This window comes from Mesoplodon mirus, assembly GCF_964341445.2.
Source record: "Mesoplodon mirus genome assembly, chromosome: 13".
Classification (NCBI taxonomy): Eukaryota; Metazoa; Chordata; class Mammalia; order Artiodactyla; family Ziphiidae; genus Mesoplodon; species Mesoplodon mirus.
The window spans coordinates 51,571,166-51,588,889 of NC_138989.1; the positions used below are offsets into that span (position 1 = coordinate 51,571,166).

Here is a 17,724-nt window from a genome sequence, read left to right on the forward strand (position 1 = left end):
GGCAAAACCCAAAACCCACGCTGGCCACTCTGCAGCCAGAGAAATGGGCCCTTTTCCAAGGTATGCAGTGGCATGCTGACTCATCCCTGGCCTTCCCTGTGAGCCAGGGGTTGTAAAAATAAAGTATAAAAGGATGCTGTATCTTACAAAAGTATATTAAATTGAGTAAATGTCCCTGTTCTTTGTTGAATATAGCATGTTATAAAAGGGCTTTACAGCAGTTATTCTGAGATTTGTAAGGTAAAAACAAGCCATGTGTGGTCTAAGACAGGGCTGCCTAATAGAACTGTGATGATGGAAATGTTCTATATGTGCCCTATTCCAATATGGTAGCCACTAGACATACGTGATTACGGAACACTTGAAATGTGACTAGAGAGACGAGCAGAATTTTATTTACGTTTAATGGCTACCTGTGGTTAGTCACTACTGTACAGTACTGGATATCACAGGTCTGAGAGATCACATCTTTTTATGTACTTTGTTGCTGTTTATTCATTTTACAAAAAGGAAGTTTTTATGTGAAATTGTGTATAGAATTGCTTTGGACTGCCGTTCTATCAAGAACTAAGTACAGTGTCTAAGAAGCTATGTCCACTGCCTTCCCACATTGTGTCCTAAGCCTTGAGAGTTCTTGTCCTCAGTGGAGAATTCTGCGATTGATGTTCACTGCCATCAAATACGCACTCTTCTCTCCCTACATATCCCACCTAGAGGATGCGCTCTCTCCTCGGCAGAGTCCACATCAAGGCTGTATGTGTGACCCGGTGATATACGCCGTGGCCAAGAACACACCTCCAACAGCTAAATCCACCCTGTATAAAGCTTTACAAAGCACCACTTAGTTCTTGTATTGCTTTCACCATGGTCCTCAATACTGCATTTCACCCTTATCAACTGGGAGGCCTACTCTCAATATGAGTTTATCCACGTGAGACGAATTGGTTGGATATTGGCAAACATCCAGTTAGATGGCTGTGTTTATTTGAAGTGCTGCCTCTACCAAGGTGGGTATTGGGCAAGGCTTGGGTGTTGGGTGCTATAGGAAACATAAGGATGTGTGCCCACAAAGATCCCACTTCTGAAACCACAAATAGAGGGACATTGTCTGATAAAAGATTTCTGAGTCACAGCCAGTGAGTGGCAAGAGGCAGTCTGGGAGAGACTGTTTGGATGTCAAAACATTGGCATAGCAGCAACATATCACATTACAACAGGGTCTCCTGAGAGAGGTGGTCTCTGAGCTGCCCTGCCTCTAAAAATAAAGCACTGGTTGCATTTTGAGGATTTAAATGAACATTTAAACCAACAGCATTTTCACAACTTTTTTTCTCATTACTTGGTAGTCTGTTCTATTGGTCTATCCTGGATTTAAGTATGTGGCCACTCCAGATTTAGCACAAAATTATGAATTAAGTTTAATCTACTAATATTTCTTGTGGTTTCACAATAAGCAGCATAGCCTGCACTGGTAAATTAAGGCCCCCATTTCAACTACCATTGAGGACACAGAGGAAACAAGGCAAGATGATCAAAAGTTAACTGAGTGGTACAGGCGTGAAGCGCTCCCCCCTAGAGTGGGCTCTCCTTGTGAACTCAGCTTCTCAGAAGCTTTGAAGTGGAGGTAGACTGGAGCTGGACCTTGGAAGGAAGACGTGGCACAACTGGCCAGCACTGGCAGGTAGGAAACTATAGGTATAAAGTCACAGAAGGAGAACCACACTGGTGTTTAGGAAGCAAAGTGAGAAGATCAGTAGGCAGAGCCAGATGGCTCATGTAGAAAGTTAACGGCTAGAAGGAAAGGTTGCAGTCGCGTTACAAAGGAAGAAGGGACTAAACTTTGAGTTCTTACCTGTGTATTTAATCTTCACAGTAACTCCATAATGAAGGCTGATGTGTTAACTAGAGAATGCTTGGTGGGAAAAACAGAATCCAGTCAGGGTTGGCTTAAGCCAAAGAAGGAAATTAATCACAAGATCCCAATTTGTATTGGTACTTACCCAGTGTCAGTCAACTGTAGTCAAGGAGGCAGTTATACTACACAAGTGTGGCTACCAGGGACCCTATGTATATATAAGTGGCTACTGTACTGAACAGAAAAAAAGTTAAGAATACATATTGTAATCTCCAGAGCAACTGCTAAACTATAATGCACAGAAGTATAACTTAAAATCAACAGATAAGTTAAAATGGAATTATTTAAAAATTAAAATTAGAGGGATAAAGAACAGGGGTATAGATAAAATATGATTGGCCATAAGCTGATAATTGTTGAAACTGGGTGATGGATACATGGGGATTCATTATACTATTCTATCTTTGTAAATGTTTAAAATTCTCCATAATAAAAAGTTTTAAAAATGGATGTATTTCTTACAGAAACTAAAAGGTCCCTTGGTTCTTCTGTTCCAATCATTGTATATGCTTCACTAGATTAAAAACATTTTGAGTTCTTCTCCTGCAGTGAAAGCAAAACCACCCAGACCCATTAAGTAGAAAGTTTCAGAGTCAGTGAACATTACTGTCATCATTGTGGTTGATTAAAAGCCCTGATGCTTGGAATCGTTCCTTGCAATTTTGATTTAGTAGGTCTGGAGTGGGATCTACGCATCTTATTTTCTACACACAATTCCAGTGATACTGATGCATGTCCACGTTTGGGGAGCACAGGAATAACCCATATTCTGTGGATTATCCTGTGCAAGCTGCCCCTTGCCATGCCTATCCTTGGCTTGGGTACTTCCCTGCTGTAGGACGCAAGCAGCATGATGATGTGGCACTTCATGCACAGTCTTACCTACATCAATGCATCGTGAAGCATCCTGCCATTTATTCTCTTTCTGTAATTCCAGCATAGAGTCTTTTTCCTGGGCAGTTGATTTATAGTAGTGCCTATTGCCATTTTAATTGCTTTACTTTCAAAACATTAGTTATCCTTGTGAGCTTTTTCCCCATGTAACCCACTCAACCTATGCATTGTCTGAAGCCTTTTGCCAGGAATGCTCCCTTCCCCCTTCACCAGGGCCAGCGTCATGGGCATGTGACCTGTGCAGTCACACAGAGCTCCACACTCAGAAGGCCTCACACTTGGTTTAATGCTCTCCTGTTACTGCCTTGAAATTCTTAGTTTTATCTTTGAACTTGTGTTTTGTAAGTCAAGCGTGATGAGACAAGCATACACATGAGCAGAGGAGATATGTGCAATATGTGTGTCCACTGTTCCTTACCACCTCTTTCATTTACAGCCATCGTGATTCTCGTGAGCACAGAATTCTAGTGGGCCCACCATACATGAGAGTCCAGGGAGGTTCAGAGTTAAGTACAAGGCAAGCATGTTATGTCTACAACTGAGAAAGTGGGGACACAAGGGCCCCAAAAGGTCATACTTTATATTTGAACCAGACTTGATTTGAATGCAAAAAGAAGGTAATGGCATTCTAAGAAGCATGAATGACCATGGCACCCAAACATTCCCTTTCTTACTCATGTTACTTTCCTGTATTAGCCAACCACTTACGCTGAAATGATGACACAGAAGGAAAACATAGGGCAGCTCAAAATTTCTCTTTCAGTCCTTCCTTAGTCATCGGTAAGTTCAGAGTGTTGATAGAAGGTGTACATATCAGGAAGTGAAATATCAGTTGAGCTACTTTTGCGTGTTGTTTCCACTGTTCTGATAAGAATGAAACATATACACATACAAAAGGTATAAAGTAATAACTGTGTAATTTTTGGTGATACTGTACAGGAGTTAAATGCTCTATAGCTGCACTAAGAACTGGAATAGCACAATAGAAAGAGGCATGATAAAATTAACGCTAATAATTTAAAGTTTTAATTTTTCCTAGAACACCATCAAGTAGCAAACAGATAAAACACTGTAACAAGTTGTGAGAGAGACCACAGAAGAAAGGTAAAACGAACAAGTACTCTTTTTTTAACATCTTTATTGGAGTATAATTGCTTAACAATGTTGTGTTAGTTTTCTGCTGTATAAAAAAGTGAATCAACTATATGTATACATATATCCCCATATCCCCTCCCTCTTGCATCTCCCTCCCACCCACCCTATCCCACCCCTCTAGGTGGACACAAAGCACCAAGCTGATCTCCCTGTGCTATGCGGCTGCTTCCCACTAGCTATCTATTTTACATTTGGTAGTGTATATATGTCCATGCCACTCTCTCACTTCGTCCCAGCTTACCCTTCCCCCTCCCCTTGTCCTCAAGTCCATGCTCTACGTCTGCGTCTTTATTCCTGTCCTACCCCTAGGTTCTTCAGAACCTTTTTTTTTTTTTTTTTTTTTAGATCCCATATATATGTGTTAGCATACGGTACTTGTTTTTTCTCTTTCTGAGTTACTTCACTCTGTACGACAGTCTCTAGGTCCATCCACCTCACTACAAAGAACTCAAACAACTTTTTTATGGCTGAGTAATATTCCATTGTATATATGTGCCACATCCTCTTTATCCATTCATTTGTCAATGGACCCTTAGGTTGTTTCCATGTCCTGGCTATTGTAAACAGAGCTGCAAAGAACACTGTGGTACATGACTCTTTTTGAATTATGGTTTTCTCAGGGTATATGTCCACTAGTGGGACTGGTGGGTCGTATGGTAGTTCTATTTTGTTTTTTAAGGAACCTCCATACTGTTCTCCATAGTGGCTGTATCCATTTACATTCCCACCAACAGTGCAAGAGGGTTCCCTTTTCTCCACACCCTCGCCGGCATTTACGGTTTGTAGATTTTTTGATGGTGGCCATTCTGACTGGTGAGAGGTGATACCTCACTGTAGTTTTGATTTGCATGTCTCTAATGATTAGTGATGTTAAGCATCCCTTCATGTGTTTGTTGGCAATCAGTATATCTTCTTTGGAGAAATGTCAATTTAGGTGTTCTGCCCATTTTTTGATTGGGTTGTTTGCTTTTTGGATATTGAGCTGCATGAGCTGCTTGTATATTTTGGAGATGAATCCTTTGTCAGTTGCTTCATTTACAAATATTTTCTCCCATTCTGAGGCCTGTCTTTTCGTCTTGTTTATGGTTTCCTTTGCTGTGCAAAAGCTTTTAGGTTTCATTAGGTCCCATTTGTTTATTTTTGTTTTTATTTCCATTTCTGTAGGAGGTGGGTCAAAAAGGATCTTACTGTTGATTTATGTCATAAAGTGTTCTGCCTATGTTTTCCTCTAAGACTTTTATAGTGTCTGGCCTTACATTTAGGTCTTTAATCCATTTTGAGTTTATTTTTGTGTAGGGTGCTAGGGAGTATTCTAACTTCATTCTTTCACATGTAGCTGTCCAGTTTTCCCAGCATCACTTATTGAAGAGGCTGTCTTTCCTCCATTGTATATTCTTGCCTCCTTTATCAAAGATAAGGTGACCATATGTGCATGGGTTTATCTCTGAGCTTCTATCCTGTTCCATTGATCTATATTTCTGTTTTTGGGCCAGTACCATACTATCTTGATTACTGTAGCTTTGTAATATAGTCTGACACCCGGGAGCCTGATTCCTCCAGGTCCGTTTTTCTTTCTCAAGATTGCTTTGGCTATTCGGGGTCTTTTGTGTTTCCATACAAATTGTGCAGCTTTTTGTTCTAGTTCTGAAAATGTGAAAAATGCCATTGGTAGTTTGATAGGGATTGCATTGAATCTGTAGATTGCTTTGGGTAGTAGAGTCATTTTCACAATATTGATTATTCCAATCCAAGAACATGATATATCTCTCCATCTGTTTGTATCATCTTTCTTTCATCAGTTTCTTAATAGTTTTCTGCATACAGGTCTTTTTTCTCCTTAGGTAGGTTTATTCCTAGGTATTTTATTCTTTTTGTTGCAATGGTAAATGGGAATGTTTCCTTAATTTCTCTTTCAGAGTTTTCATCATTAGTGTATAGGAATGCAAGGGATTTCTGTGCATTAATTTCGTATCTTGCAACTTTACCAAATTCATTGATTAGCTCTAGTAGTTTTCTGGTAGCATCTTTAGGATTCTCTATGTATAGTATCATGTCATCTGCAAACAGTGACAGCTTTACTTCTTCTTTTCTGAGTTGGATTCCTTTTATTTCCTTTTCTTCTCTGGTTGCTGTGGCTAAAACTTCAAAGACTATGTTGATTAATAGTTGTGAGTGTGGGCACCTTTGTCTTGTTCCTGATCTTAGAGGAAATAGTTTCAGTTTTTCACCACTGAGAACGATGTTGGCTTTAGGTTTGTCATAGATGGCCTTTAATATGTTGAGGTAAGTTCCCTCTATGCCTACTTTCTGAAGGGTTTTATTTATCATAAATGGGTGTTGAATTTTGTCAAAAGCTTTTTCTGCATCTATTGAGATGATGGTTTTTATCCTTCAATTTGTTAATATGGTTTATCACATTGATTAATTTGTGTATACTGAAGAATCCTTGCATTCCTGTGATAAACCCCTTGATCATGGTGTATGATCCTTTTAATGTGCTGTTGGATTCTGTTTGCTAGTATTTAGTTGAGGATTTTTGCATCTATGTTCATCAGTGATATTGGCCTGTAGTTTTCTTTTGTTGTGACATCTTTGTCTGGTTTTGATACCAGGGTGATGGTAGCCTCATAGAATGAGTTTGGGAGTGTTCCTCCCTCTGCTCTATTTTGGAAGAGTTTGAAAAGGATAGGTGTTAGCTCTTCTGTAAATGTTTGATAGAATTCGCCTGTGAAGCCATCTGGTCCTGGGCTTTTGTTTGCTGGAACATTTTCAATCACAGTTTCAGTTTCAGTGCCTGTGACTGGTTTATGTTTTCTATTTCTTCCTGGTTCAGTCTTGGAAGGTTGTGCTTTTCTAAGAATTTGTCCGTTTCTTCCAGGTTGTCCCTTTTATTGGCATATAGTTGCTTGTAGTAATCTCTCATGATCCTTTGTATTTCTGCAGTGTCAGTTGTTACTTCTCCTTTTTCATTTCTAAGTCTATTGATTTGAGTCTTCTCCCTTTTTTTCTTGATGATCCTGGCTAATGGTTTATCAATTTTGTTTATCTTCTCAAAGAACCAGCTTTTAGTTTTATTAATCTTTGCTATCATTTCCTTCATTTCTTTTTCATTTATTTCTGATCTGATCTTTATGATTTCTTTCCTTCTGCTAACTTTGGGGGTTTCTTGTTCTTCTTTCTCTGCTTTAAGTGTAAGGTTAGGTTGAGATTTTTCTTGTTTCTTGAGGTAGGATTGCATTGCTATAAACTTCCCTCTTAGAACTGCTTTTGCTGCATCCCATAGGTTTTGGGTCATTGTGTTTTCATTGTCATTTGTGTCTCGGTATTTTTTGATTTTCTCTTTGATTTCTTCAGTGATCTCTTGGTTATTCAGTAGTGTATTTTTTAGCCTCCATGTATTTATTTTTTACAGATTTTTTTCCTATAATTGATATCTAGTCTCATAGCATTGTGGTCAGAAAAGATACTTGATATGATTTCACTTTTCTTAAATTTACCAAGGTTTGGTTTGTGACCCAAAATATGATCCTGGAGAATGTTCCATTAGCACTTGAGAAGAAAGTGTATTCTGTCGTTTTTGGATGGAATGGCCTATAAATATCAATTAAGTCCATCTTATTTAATGTGTTATTTAAAGCTTGTGTTTCCTTATATTTTAATTTTGGATTATCTGTCCATTGGTGAAAGTGGGGTGTTAAAGTCCCCTACTGTTATTGTGCTACTGTCGATTTCCCCTTTTATGGCTGTTAGCATTTTCCTTATGCATTGAGGTGCTCCTATATTGGGTGCATAAATATTTACAATTGTTATATCTTCTTCCTGGATTTATCCCTTGATCATTATGTAGTGGCCTTCTTTGTCTCTTGTAATAGTCTTTATTTTAAAGTCTATTTTGTCTAACATGAGAATTGCTACTCCCTATTAGTACTTTTAATGGTACTGTTTATCTGAGTTTTGGACAAAAGGCCCCACATTTTCATTCTGCACTGGGTCCTACGTATTGGGTAGCCATTCCTGCTCTTGAGTGCTCGGCTCCTCCTGAGGGAGGTCTCAAACCTTTCCTTGTTGGAACCCCCTTCTGTCTACAGCCCTTTGGGGATTCCACCTGATTGTCACTGATTTGAAGGCCACCATTGTTTCGTGGCTCCTCTGGTGCTTCATTTATGAAATCCAGAGCTGGACCAGGACTTAAGAAATAATTCAGGGGCTCCATGATCTCTAGAGGAAGGACACCTGCCAAAGTGGAAGATGACACAACTTCTTAGTCTCCTTCTAACCCTGACTTGGGGAGGCAGCCAAATGCTGACATCTCTTATCTGGCACTGCTGGTTCTCCCTTTGATGAGTTTTGGCAGAAAAATGCTTCTGGAAGACTAAACCTCAGCTATTATCCTTGACAACTTGGTTCCTCTCTATCCTTTTCTGCTACCCCATGAATTGTTGAGCAGTTGTGAGCAGGCAGAGCAGGTGGAGGGTCTTGTCAACAGTGACTGATTTCATCAAAACTCTGCATGAAGAGTCCTGGCAAAGCAATGCTTGGAAGGTTTATTTTGTTTTGGTTTTAATGGTACAGCAGAATCACCTCTTCTTTTTAAAAAAAGCGAGAAAGATAATTTTGGCAAATGTGCAAACATCACATCACAAAACTGGAAACAAGAAGCTTTATAGGAAACTGATGAACATGAGAAACTATAGGAAACTGAAAATGAGCAAAGCAAGATCTGTTTGTGGTGAGGGATATAAAGAACATAAAAATGTATATTCAAGGTTTTTCATGGAACATTATAACCCATCAAATTAAGGTATCAATATTCTCTAACAAAAATTAACTGATCTGAGGAAGGGTAATGCAAAAGTATTCTAATGCAGTGCTGCCCAATAGAACTTTCTGTGATGATAGAAATGTTTGATCATCTCTGTGCTAATACAGAATCCACTAGCCACATGATACTCCCATTGTGGCTAATATAACCGAGGAACTGAATTTTTAACATGGCTTAAATTTAGCTGCTTTAAAAAGTGGCTACCAATTGAGCAGCATAGTTCTAATGCCTCATAGGTCAAAACCAGTGGTTTCTATGGTGGACTTCTCTAATTACTGCTGAGGGGTAGGGGGTTGGAGTAGAAAGAGAAGAAAGCTCTTAACAGATCTACTTAGTCACTTACACAACACCTTATATTCACCACAGCTTCCAGAATCAGTAGGTGGCACAACCTGCTGTAAGGGGTATGAGGGAAGGATTCTTGGGGAGACCTGAGTATGCCCTTCCAACTCCTGGCTCAAGCCAATGGCAGTAAAAAGGGCCTAGGATTTTGTTACTCAGATGGGGAGAGGATTATGGTTCCACACATAGAATCTGAGGCTTGGGCCGTGCCTGCGGCATCTGTGCATGGAAATCGTCACTGTGGGGCTGGCAGGGAGCTGGTGGTGGGGCGCTCATTTTCGCACAGGGTTTCCAGAGCCAGAGGAGGATTTAGAGGTGGAAGGAGGACCTGCAGGCCCTTTCTGGCCACCTGCAGGCTGAACAGACCCTTTCTTTTTGGGGATTAAGGTCTTGTTCTTGCTCTTGAACACTTTGCTGGGATCCAGCTTGTTCACAAAGGAGTCGGTCTCTTCCGTGAGTAGGTTTGTGTTGTAGGTGATGGGTTTATACATGTTGAACCATTGCTGTAAGGCAGAATTAGGAGAGAGGGTCACAATTCAAAAGGAGAAGAGCATGTGTTTATGTTCTTTAGGGGAGATACAGGGGTAGAGAGCTGGGGAGATGAGGCAGAGTAAAAGACTTTAGGAAAAACTGCCTCTAAAATCTATTAGCACTTCCTTTAGGTAAAAGGGAAGACACACGTTGCTTTATGGGGTCTCATAACCTTTAAACATGAGGACTAAGAATCTGAGTAAATGTGCTTCCTTCTAACCTAGTGTGCACTGAGCCTGGTATGCTAGGTCCCAAATCATCAGGGTACAGTGTCCTTCTAATTGTTCTGCCTCCAAACCAGCCGCTGCCCATCAGGTGGACTTGGTAGCATCCTTCCCACAGGGAAGGAGCAGACAGAGGCCAGAGCAGGCCTCTACTGAGGGAAGCTGCCTGCTGTCTTCCCTACAGGCTTTCTGGGCAGCTGAGGGCAAAGGGCATCTACATTTATTTTCATTGATCACAACCACCCACTATGTTGCCTGGATGTATGTCACTGTCATGTGACATTTGAGGAAAGTGAGGTCCACTCAATGAATACATTCATCGAGTCCCTCATTTTTTGCCACCCAGTCAAAAGTTCTTCTAGCCACACCTGGTGTTCTCAAATCAGGCAGTATATCAGCATTACCTGACATCTGTATGTTTAAAATGGTGTCTGGATCTATAATATAAATGAGGCACATCCATACTTTGAAATACTCTATATCATTGAAAAAGACAGCTCTCTATATATTGATAGGGAATGAGCGCCAACATGGAGTTAAGTGAAAAGGTGCAGAACAATGTGAATAGTATATCGCACTTGTGATTTAGAAAAAAGGAACCAAAAACTGTACGCATGCATGCTTTCTATCCAATAAAGTATCTCAGTGAGGGCACAAGAGAAACTAACAGTGGCTGCCTGTGGGGAAGTGGATGCGGAAGCTGGAGAACCAGTGAATAAGAGACTGATTTTTCACTGTTCCTGTATGCATGTGCTGCCTATCCAAAATGAATGATCAAACCTAATCTCTGCCCACCACCAACCCCTTTTCATTAGAAGTAAAAACTCCCCAGGTGATTCTGAGGATCAGCCAAGTTTGGGAACCACTTAACTAGATTAGTATAAAGTGAGGTTGTCCACCTAAATTGGAAGCATCTGCCGTGCTTATTGAACATACAGGGTCCTGGGCTCAACCCCAGATCTCCTGCATCAGATGAGGAAGCTGGGAATCTGCAATTTAAGCATTTTCTCAGAAGATTCTGATACATTCTATAGTTTGAGATGATAGGTGGTCCCCCCTTACCTTGGCCTGTGGGCTAATGCCATAGCTGGTGAAAGCATATTGCCACTGGGGCAGGCCCAGGTGGGTGATGAGCAGGCGATAATAGGCAGTAAAGGTATCTGTGAGAAAATGCCAGTATAATGCTCTGTCCAGGAACCAGATCTCAGTGTCTTGTGCTAATGCTGAAATAGCAGACAAAGGACATAAAGGGAGGGATGGCTTAACACTTTTTTCCTTTTATCTATAAAGTCAACATCTACTCATGGTTAAAACATATTTCAATAGTAGAAGGAATGTAAACTGTAAGTAAAAGTTCCCTTTTTTCCCTTCCAACCTCCCAGTTCTGTTCTTCAGTGGCCACTGTTACTGGCTTCTTTATATTCTTTTACAAATTCTTGGTCAGTCAGTCGACTGATCTATCTGCTGGGCTTTGGCCATCTGTGCATTCAGGCTATCTAAGCAGCACTCCTTTCTTGTGTGGACTCAACACTCCCCCTCCTCCAGGAGGTATATACTGTGGTCTCAGCCTTCCTGATGGAGAGACCCTCTGTCTGAATAGTTCTGGCTTTCTCAGGAGGTCTGTCAGGAATTAGAAGTGCTGTGAGAAACCACCACGGAGGAGCCCAGACCAGCTTCCTCTCCTGGGACTCCTGCCTGTGCGGCTGTGTGATGTGCTGGCTGAGCTGAAGCAGGCACTATTGTACCAGCTCCTGCCTCACGCTTGCTTCTGACCGTCCATTCTTAATACACCTAGTTCATCTCCTAGGCCTCTCCTATTTCATCTCCTGTCTAATGGCTCTAACATCTCCCTAAGTGGCCTCCATCCTCCAGTACCTTCCACTTCCATTTCTACTTGTGGTCACATTTTCATTTGATTCCTGCCATACTTCTGCTAAATAACCTTGACTCCCCACCTACTTCCACGTAACCTCAAAACTCCTTCACCTGGCTTTCAAAACTCTGCATGAAAGGGAATCACAGGGCTTCTGGTGTCATCTCCTTCTCACCCACAAGATGAACCATGTGGCCAATGAAGTGGAATTGTCATTCCCCCCTAATCAGGTGCATTCTCCCATGGCATGGCTTTTACCTATATCCCTTTGCTTGGATGCCCCCTTTTGCCCCTCACCCCACACCCCCCATATCTCATTCAGACCTGTACTTCAAGATGCAGCTCATTAGTTGCGGCTCACTGGCTCCTTAGTTGTGGCACATAGGCTCTTTAGTTGTGGCCCCACATGCTGCAACTAAGACCCGGTGCAACCAAATAGATAAATAAATAAATATTAAAAAAAAAAGATGCAGCTCAAAGGCTACTTCACAAAGACTCCTCCAGCTGGAGATGATCTCTCCTTTCCCCCAGAGGTAAACCCTGGCGTGTCTTCTCACCCTTTGCAGGCAGAAAGCTACTTGAAGAGGGCTGAACCTTGTCCAACTCTGTAGTTCCTAGGGACTGAATTGCTGTTAGGGGGCCAGGTGGTGCCCACTGCTCAAGAAGCCAGAGCCTTCTCTTGATTTCCCATCTGGGATCTTAGTTTGAGGTCTAGTAATTCAGATTTTTATTGCTGTTAATTGGCCTACATAAATACGTGTAAAAGAAAGACAATGTTTTTCCTGGATGCTTTTCTAATGCATGAGCCTGATGGAGGAGTTATAAAAAGAATGACTATTTCTTTTAGCTTTTATTCACTTATTATCCTAATCTTATTATTTTGCAGTAACTCACAAGTGACACAAATGACAATAGCTTAAAAAGACTCTAGTAATTGGCCTGGAGGGGGATGCTCAGAGAGGACCAAAGGGGTTTTCTGGGTCTTGGCATCTACAAGAGACCCAGCAGCACCTCAGGAGGTCGGGGAAGAGCATGCCTTTTGTGTGATGGCTGGAGAGCAAGGTCAGCCAAGGCCATTCCCAAACTACAGGACCATGCCTGCCATGATTCTTACCTGGTTTCCCTCTTTTGTAGACAAGGCAAACCTTCCCATTTCCGTTGCAAGGATCCAGCTCAAATATTACACTGCGAGAATCAAAGTGAGGCTTCTCTGGCTGGTTCTCACTAGCTGCAAACCCGGAAGTTAATGGTAATGTTCAAACACACTCAGCTCAAACATACTTATTCATACAGCTTTGCTTGGATGAAAAAAACAGAGGGAAAAAAAGCCTTATCTCAAACATATTCTTAACTATTATTTTCAAATGTGGACCAAATGTATTCTATACTCTAAATGCCCTGGGTCTTATTCATGGTCTAAGCCTCTGTCTGGGCTCCCCTACCACCAATAGTGTGTCATGGAATCTGGGGAAGGGGGCATGAGGACAACAAACTGAACTTCTTGGGAGTGGGACTACACAAGTCAGAGTAATCTGAACAACTTTTTTCTTTTTCCCCAGATACATGCTTTCCCCTTGTTTATAGCACTTCATGATCTTTTTATTAGAATCCTTTTTCCTCTGTCTAAAATGTATATTTGTGGCATTTTATGTTTATTTCTATTATAATTATAACATTATAATTAATGCTAAGTCTGGCTCTGTTAGAAATACCTACCTAGAAATGAAATACCAAGATGTAACAGAAAAAAAGATAAATTCTTAGAAAAGCAAGCATCAGAAACCTTCTCTCCTGCTTCTTTCATTACAGCAATTATGCAATAATGATTAGCATTAGTGACTGGGGTGGAAAGGGTTTAACAAACCTAGGAGAGATTGGATAAAACAGAGTATATAAAAATAATATTTTTGATTTACACATATACCCATACATATAATTTTACATAAATGCATAAATATTTACATTTCCAAATAAGGTGGCTTTTTTTGTGGGGTTTTTTTTTTGTCTTTCTTTAACATGGTTTTACCCTCCCCTGGTGGTTATACCTTCATATTCTTCATCTCATATGGTCCTAGGCAGACATATAGGTATACATTTAAATTTTGTGAGATCATTTACTATATAAAAATGGGATACCACACATGTTACCTGAATCTTATTTTCTATACAATAATACCATGTGGAAAGCCCTCTAAGGGTTGTAACTCTAATGCATTCTTTTTAATGGCTGCCTGACAGTCTGTGGGAGTGGATGCACCCTAATTTATCCTGTCAGCCACCTATTGATAGGGGGCTAATATTATTCTGCTACAAATGCTACAGTAATCATCTCTGTACCTGTCCCTTTGTTCTGGTGTCTTTGTTATATGGCTAGACACCCTGAAGTATTATAGAATGGACATTGCCAGACTGCTTTTCGAAAAGGCCTTTGTTTTTGAAAGATATTTCCATGGGGTATAGAATTCTAGGTTGACAATTTTTTCCTTTGAGTATTTTAACTATTTTTTTTTTTTAAACTTTTTTTTTTTAATTTTATTTATTTATTTATGGCTGTGTTGGGTCTTCGTTTCTGTGCGAGGGCTTTCTCTAGTTGCGGCAAGTGGGGGCCACTCCTCATCACGGTGCGCGGGCCTCTTATTATCGCGGCCTCTCTTGTTGCGGAGCACAGGCTCCAGACGCGAAGGCTCAGTAATTGTGGCTCACGGGGCTAGCTGCTCCGCGGCATGTGGGATCTTCCCAGACCAGGGCTCGAACCCATGTCCCCTGCATTGGCAGGCAGATTCTCAACCACTGCACCACCAGGGAAGCCCCTTAACTATTTTTTAATCAAATGAATTTGCTTAAAGAATATTTTATTTTTTAATTTTTAATGTATTTATTTTTTATTCTGGTCTAACAGCATGATTTTCCTCTGATTGTTTCTTTCTTTCTTTCCTTTTATTGGAGGATAGTTGATTTACAATGTTGTGTTAGTTTCAGGTGTACAGCAAAGTGAATCAGTTATACATATATCCACTCTTTTTTAGATTCTTTTCCTGTATAGGTCATTACAGAGTATTGAGTAGAGTTTCCTGGGCTATATAGTCGGTCCTTATTAGTTATCTATTTTATATATAGTAGTATGTATATGTCAATCCCAATCTCCCAATTTATCCCTCCCCCTTCCCTGAGTATTTTATCTTGATTGAATTGTTTCCAATGAGAAATATGCTATTGTCCTTATCTTTGCTCCTTTGTATGGAATTGTCTTTTCCCATTGACTGCTTTTAAGATTTTCTCTTTATCCCTGATTTTGAGCAATTTGATTATGTTTCCTAGTATTGCTTCTTCACGTTTCTTGTTCCTGGCTTCTTAGATATGGTTTAAGTTTCCAAGTAACTGGTACAGTTTTGAGCCACTATTTCTTCAAATAGTATTTCCTGGTCCATCCCCCTCTCTTCAGGGACTCCAATTATACATACATTATACCATTTGTTGTCCCTCAGTTCACTGATGCTCTTTTGATTAAAATAATTTTTTATTTTCTTTCTGTGTTATTTTGGATTGTCTATTGTTATGTCTTTAAGTTCTCCAGCCTTTTCTTTGGCAATATCTAAACTATTGTTAGTCCCATCCAGTGTATTTTTCATCTCAGAAACTAGTTTCATCTCTAAAAGTTAAGTTTGGATTTGTTTTCTCCTATCTTCCATGTCTGTACTAAGTTTTTGGACATATAGAATATAGTAATGACTGTTATAAAGTCTGTATCTGCTAATTCTAAGCTGTATCTTAATTCTGCATTTGTTTCAATTCATTTTTCTTCTCATTATGGTCATTTTTTTCCTGCTTTTTTGCATACCTGGTAATCTTTGATTGGATGCCAGAAATTGTTAATTTTGCATTGTTGAGTGCTTGCTATTTTTATATTGCTATAAATATTGTTGAGCTTTGTTCTGTGACACAGTTAAATTACTCGAAAACAGATACTTTCAGGTCTTGTGCTTAGTATTTGACAGGCAGAACCCAAGGCAGCATTTAACCTAGGGCTAATTTTTTCCCCATTACTGAGGCAGGACCCTTCTGAGTACTCTACCTAATTCTATGTAAGCCATGAGGTGTTTCAGCCTGGCTGGTAGAAACGGACACTATTCCTGGTACAGTGTGAGTACCAGGCATTGTTCCCTCTAATCTTCTTGGGTGGTTTTGTCCCTGGCCTTGGGCAGTATCTTCACATGTGTGTGCTCATCAGTTCTTTCCTGAATCCTTAGGAGGACACTCTGCAGATCTCTGCAGTTCTCTCTCTATGCAGCTCATTCCTCTCTGTTACTCAGTCCTGTGAACTCTACCTGTCTTCATCCAGCTGGGCTCTTAGTTATGTCTTCTCAATTAACAGGTACAACAGGTTCTCCTTGGGTTCCCTTCTCGATGCTGTCGACTGGAAACTTTCAGATAATAAGCTAGGGTTCACCTCATTTGCTTCCCATCATTCAGAGCTCATCGTTCTTCCCTGTATGATGGTCAGTATCTTGACAACATCCATTGTTTTATATATTTTGTCTGTTTTTGTTTTTTTTGTTGTTCCAGGTGGGAAGATAAATCTGGCCTCTACTATTCCATCTTGGATGAAATCAAAAGTCCAGACTGTAGGCTCCCACCAAGTTTTAGCAGCCTTGACTGATGCTGACTGGGGTCTGCCCTCAGGTGAAAAGTTATAAAAATAGGAAAATCATTCAGTGTGGTTCCCTTCTGCCATTTGTAGATGCCACTCCAGTTTCTGCTTATTTTTGGTTACTCTCCAGTCCTTTTAGGTAATTATTTTAAAAGTTTCCCCAGAGTTTAGAGTATTATCTGCACAAGTCCTGATCTGGTAAAAGGTAGTATGCCATATGGCCAGAATCATAAGGTTAGATCTACAATGTCACTCTTATTAGTGCTTTACTGAATTTTTAGCTTGGTTTTATCTCCATGTGCACATTAGCACACTGTCCTACAGTCTGTGTCTAATAATTTCACCCTCAGGAATAACAGTGGATATCTTTCTGTTACCTGTTATTTGTACTGGTTCTTGTTCATGGTGTTGTGTTTCTTCATGTGCCTGGTTCTTTTTTAGTAGGATTATTTTTGAAAAAATATTTATAAAAACAATGAGGTCTAGGATAATGTTTTCTTCCTCTAGGGAAGAATTTTATTTTTATATGAGTTTTATACTGAGATATAATTCACCTACCATACCATTCACTTAAAGTGTACAATTTAATGGTTTTTAGTATACTTAGAGCTGTGCAACCATTAACACAGTCAATTTTAGTACATTTCTCTGGAGTGAATTTCTGTTTTTTTCTGCCAGGCCCCTGAGGAGATTAGTAATCTGGAATCAAATTAGTCCAATTTTGGGATTAACGTTCTCTGGGATGCATAGGTGACTTATACTTGGGCTTCGATCCATGTGAAGAGTGGTTATTTCTGGTTCATTCTATCTCCTAGAGTATATAGCTCCTCACGGTGCTAACCAAAAGGGTAGGGTAGTTTTTATGGGTGCCATCTTTTGTAGGTTCTAGACTCCATTTTATTCTTCTAGTCTCACATATGGGTCAAATTCTCAGCTTTTCAGTAGCCTCATTGCCTCTTTTGAAAAGGACAATGTATCCTAGGCAAAAGCAACCCTAAACATTGAGCCTCTTCCCTGGATTTCTGTCTTCTTCTGGATGTTGATCTGGTGCTATCTCATCATCTTATTAGCTCTTCTTTGATGATTTTTATATGTTCCCTGACTTTTCAGTTGTCTTCAGCAGGAAGACTGCTCTGAATTACCTATCTGCCATTACCAGGAGGCCTCTTCATCAGTTTAAGTATGCTCCTGAAAATAACATATAGATGAGCTTTGCTTTTTATATCAATCTGATAGTTTCTGCTTTTCAAAAGGGAAATTCAATCCCAGAACACTTAACATAATGATTTATCTGTTTTATTTTATTCCTCTTAATGTTTT

At 40.0% G+C, this 17,724-nt stretch overlaps 1 protein-coding gene across 2 annotated transcripts in view; it reads right to left on the reverse strand.

Moving 5' to 3' along the window:
• Window positions 1-7,085: 7,085 nt before the first annotated feature.
• TPGS2 (tubulin polyglutamylase complex subunit 2) overlaps window positions 7,086-17,724 on the reverse strand; it is a 58,138-nt gene continuing 47,499 nt past the window's right edge. For both annotated transcript variants that reach the window (XM_082639981.1, XM_082639980.1), the window contains 3 exons: window positions 12,871-12,984; window positions 10,946-11,106; window positions 7,086-9,631 (listed from right to left, as the gene is read on the reverse strand). In XM_082639981.1, coding sequence (XP_082496107.1) covers window positions 9,401-9,631; window positions 10,946-11,106; window positions 12,871-12,984 — 506 coding nt within the window. In that variant the 3' untranslated portion in view covers window positions 7,086-9,400. The remainder of the gene's footprint in view (window positions 9,632-10,945; window positions 11,107-12,870; window positions 12,985-17,724) is intronic.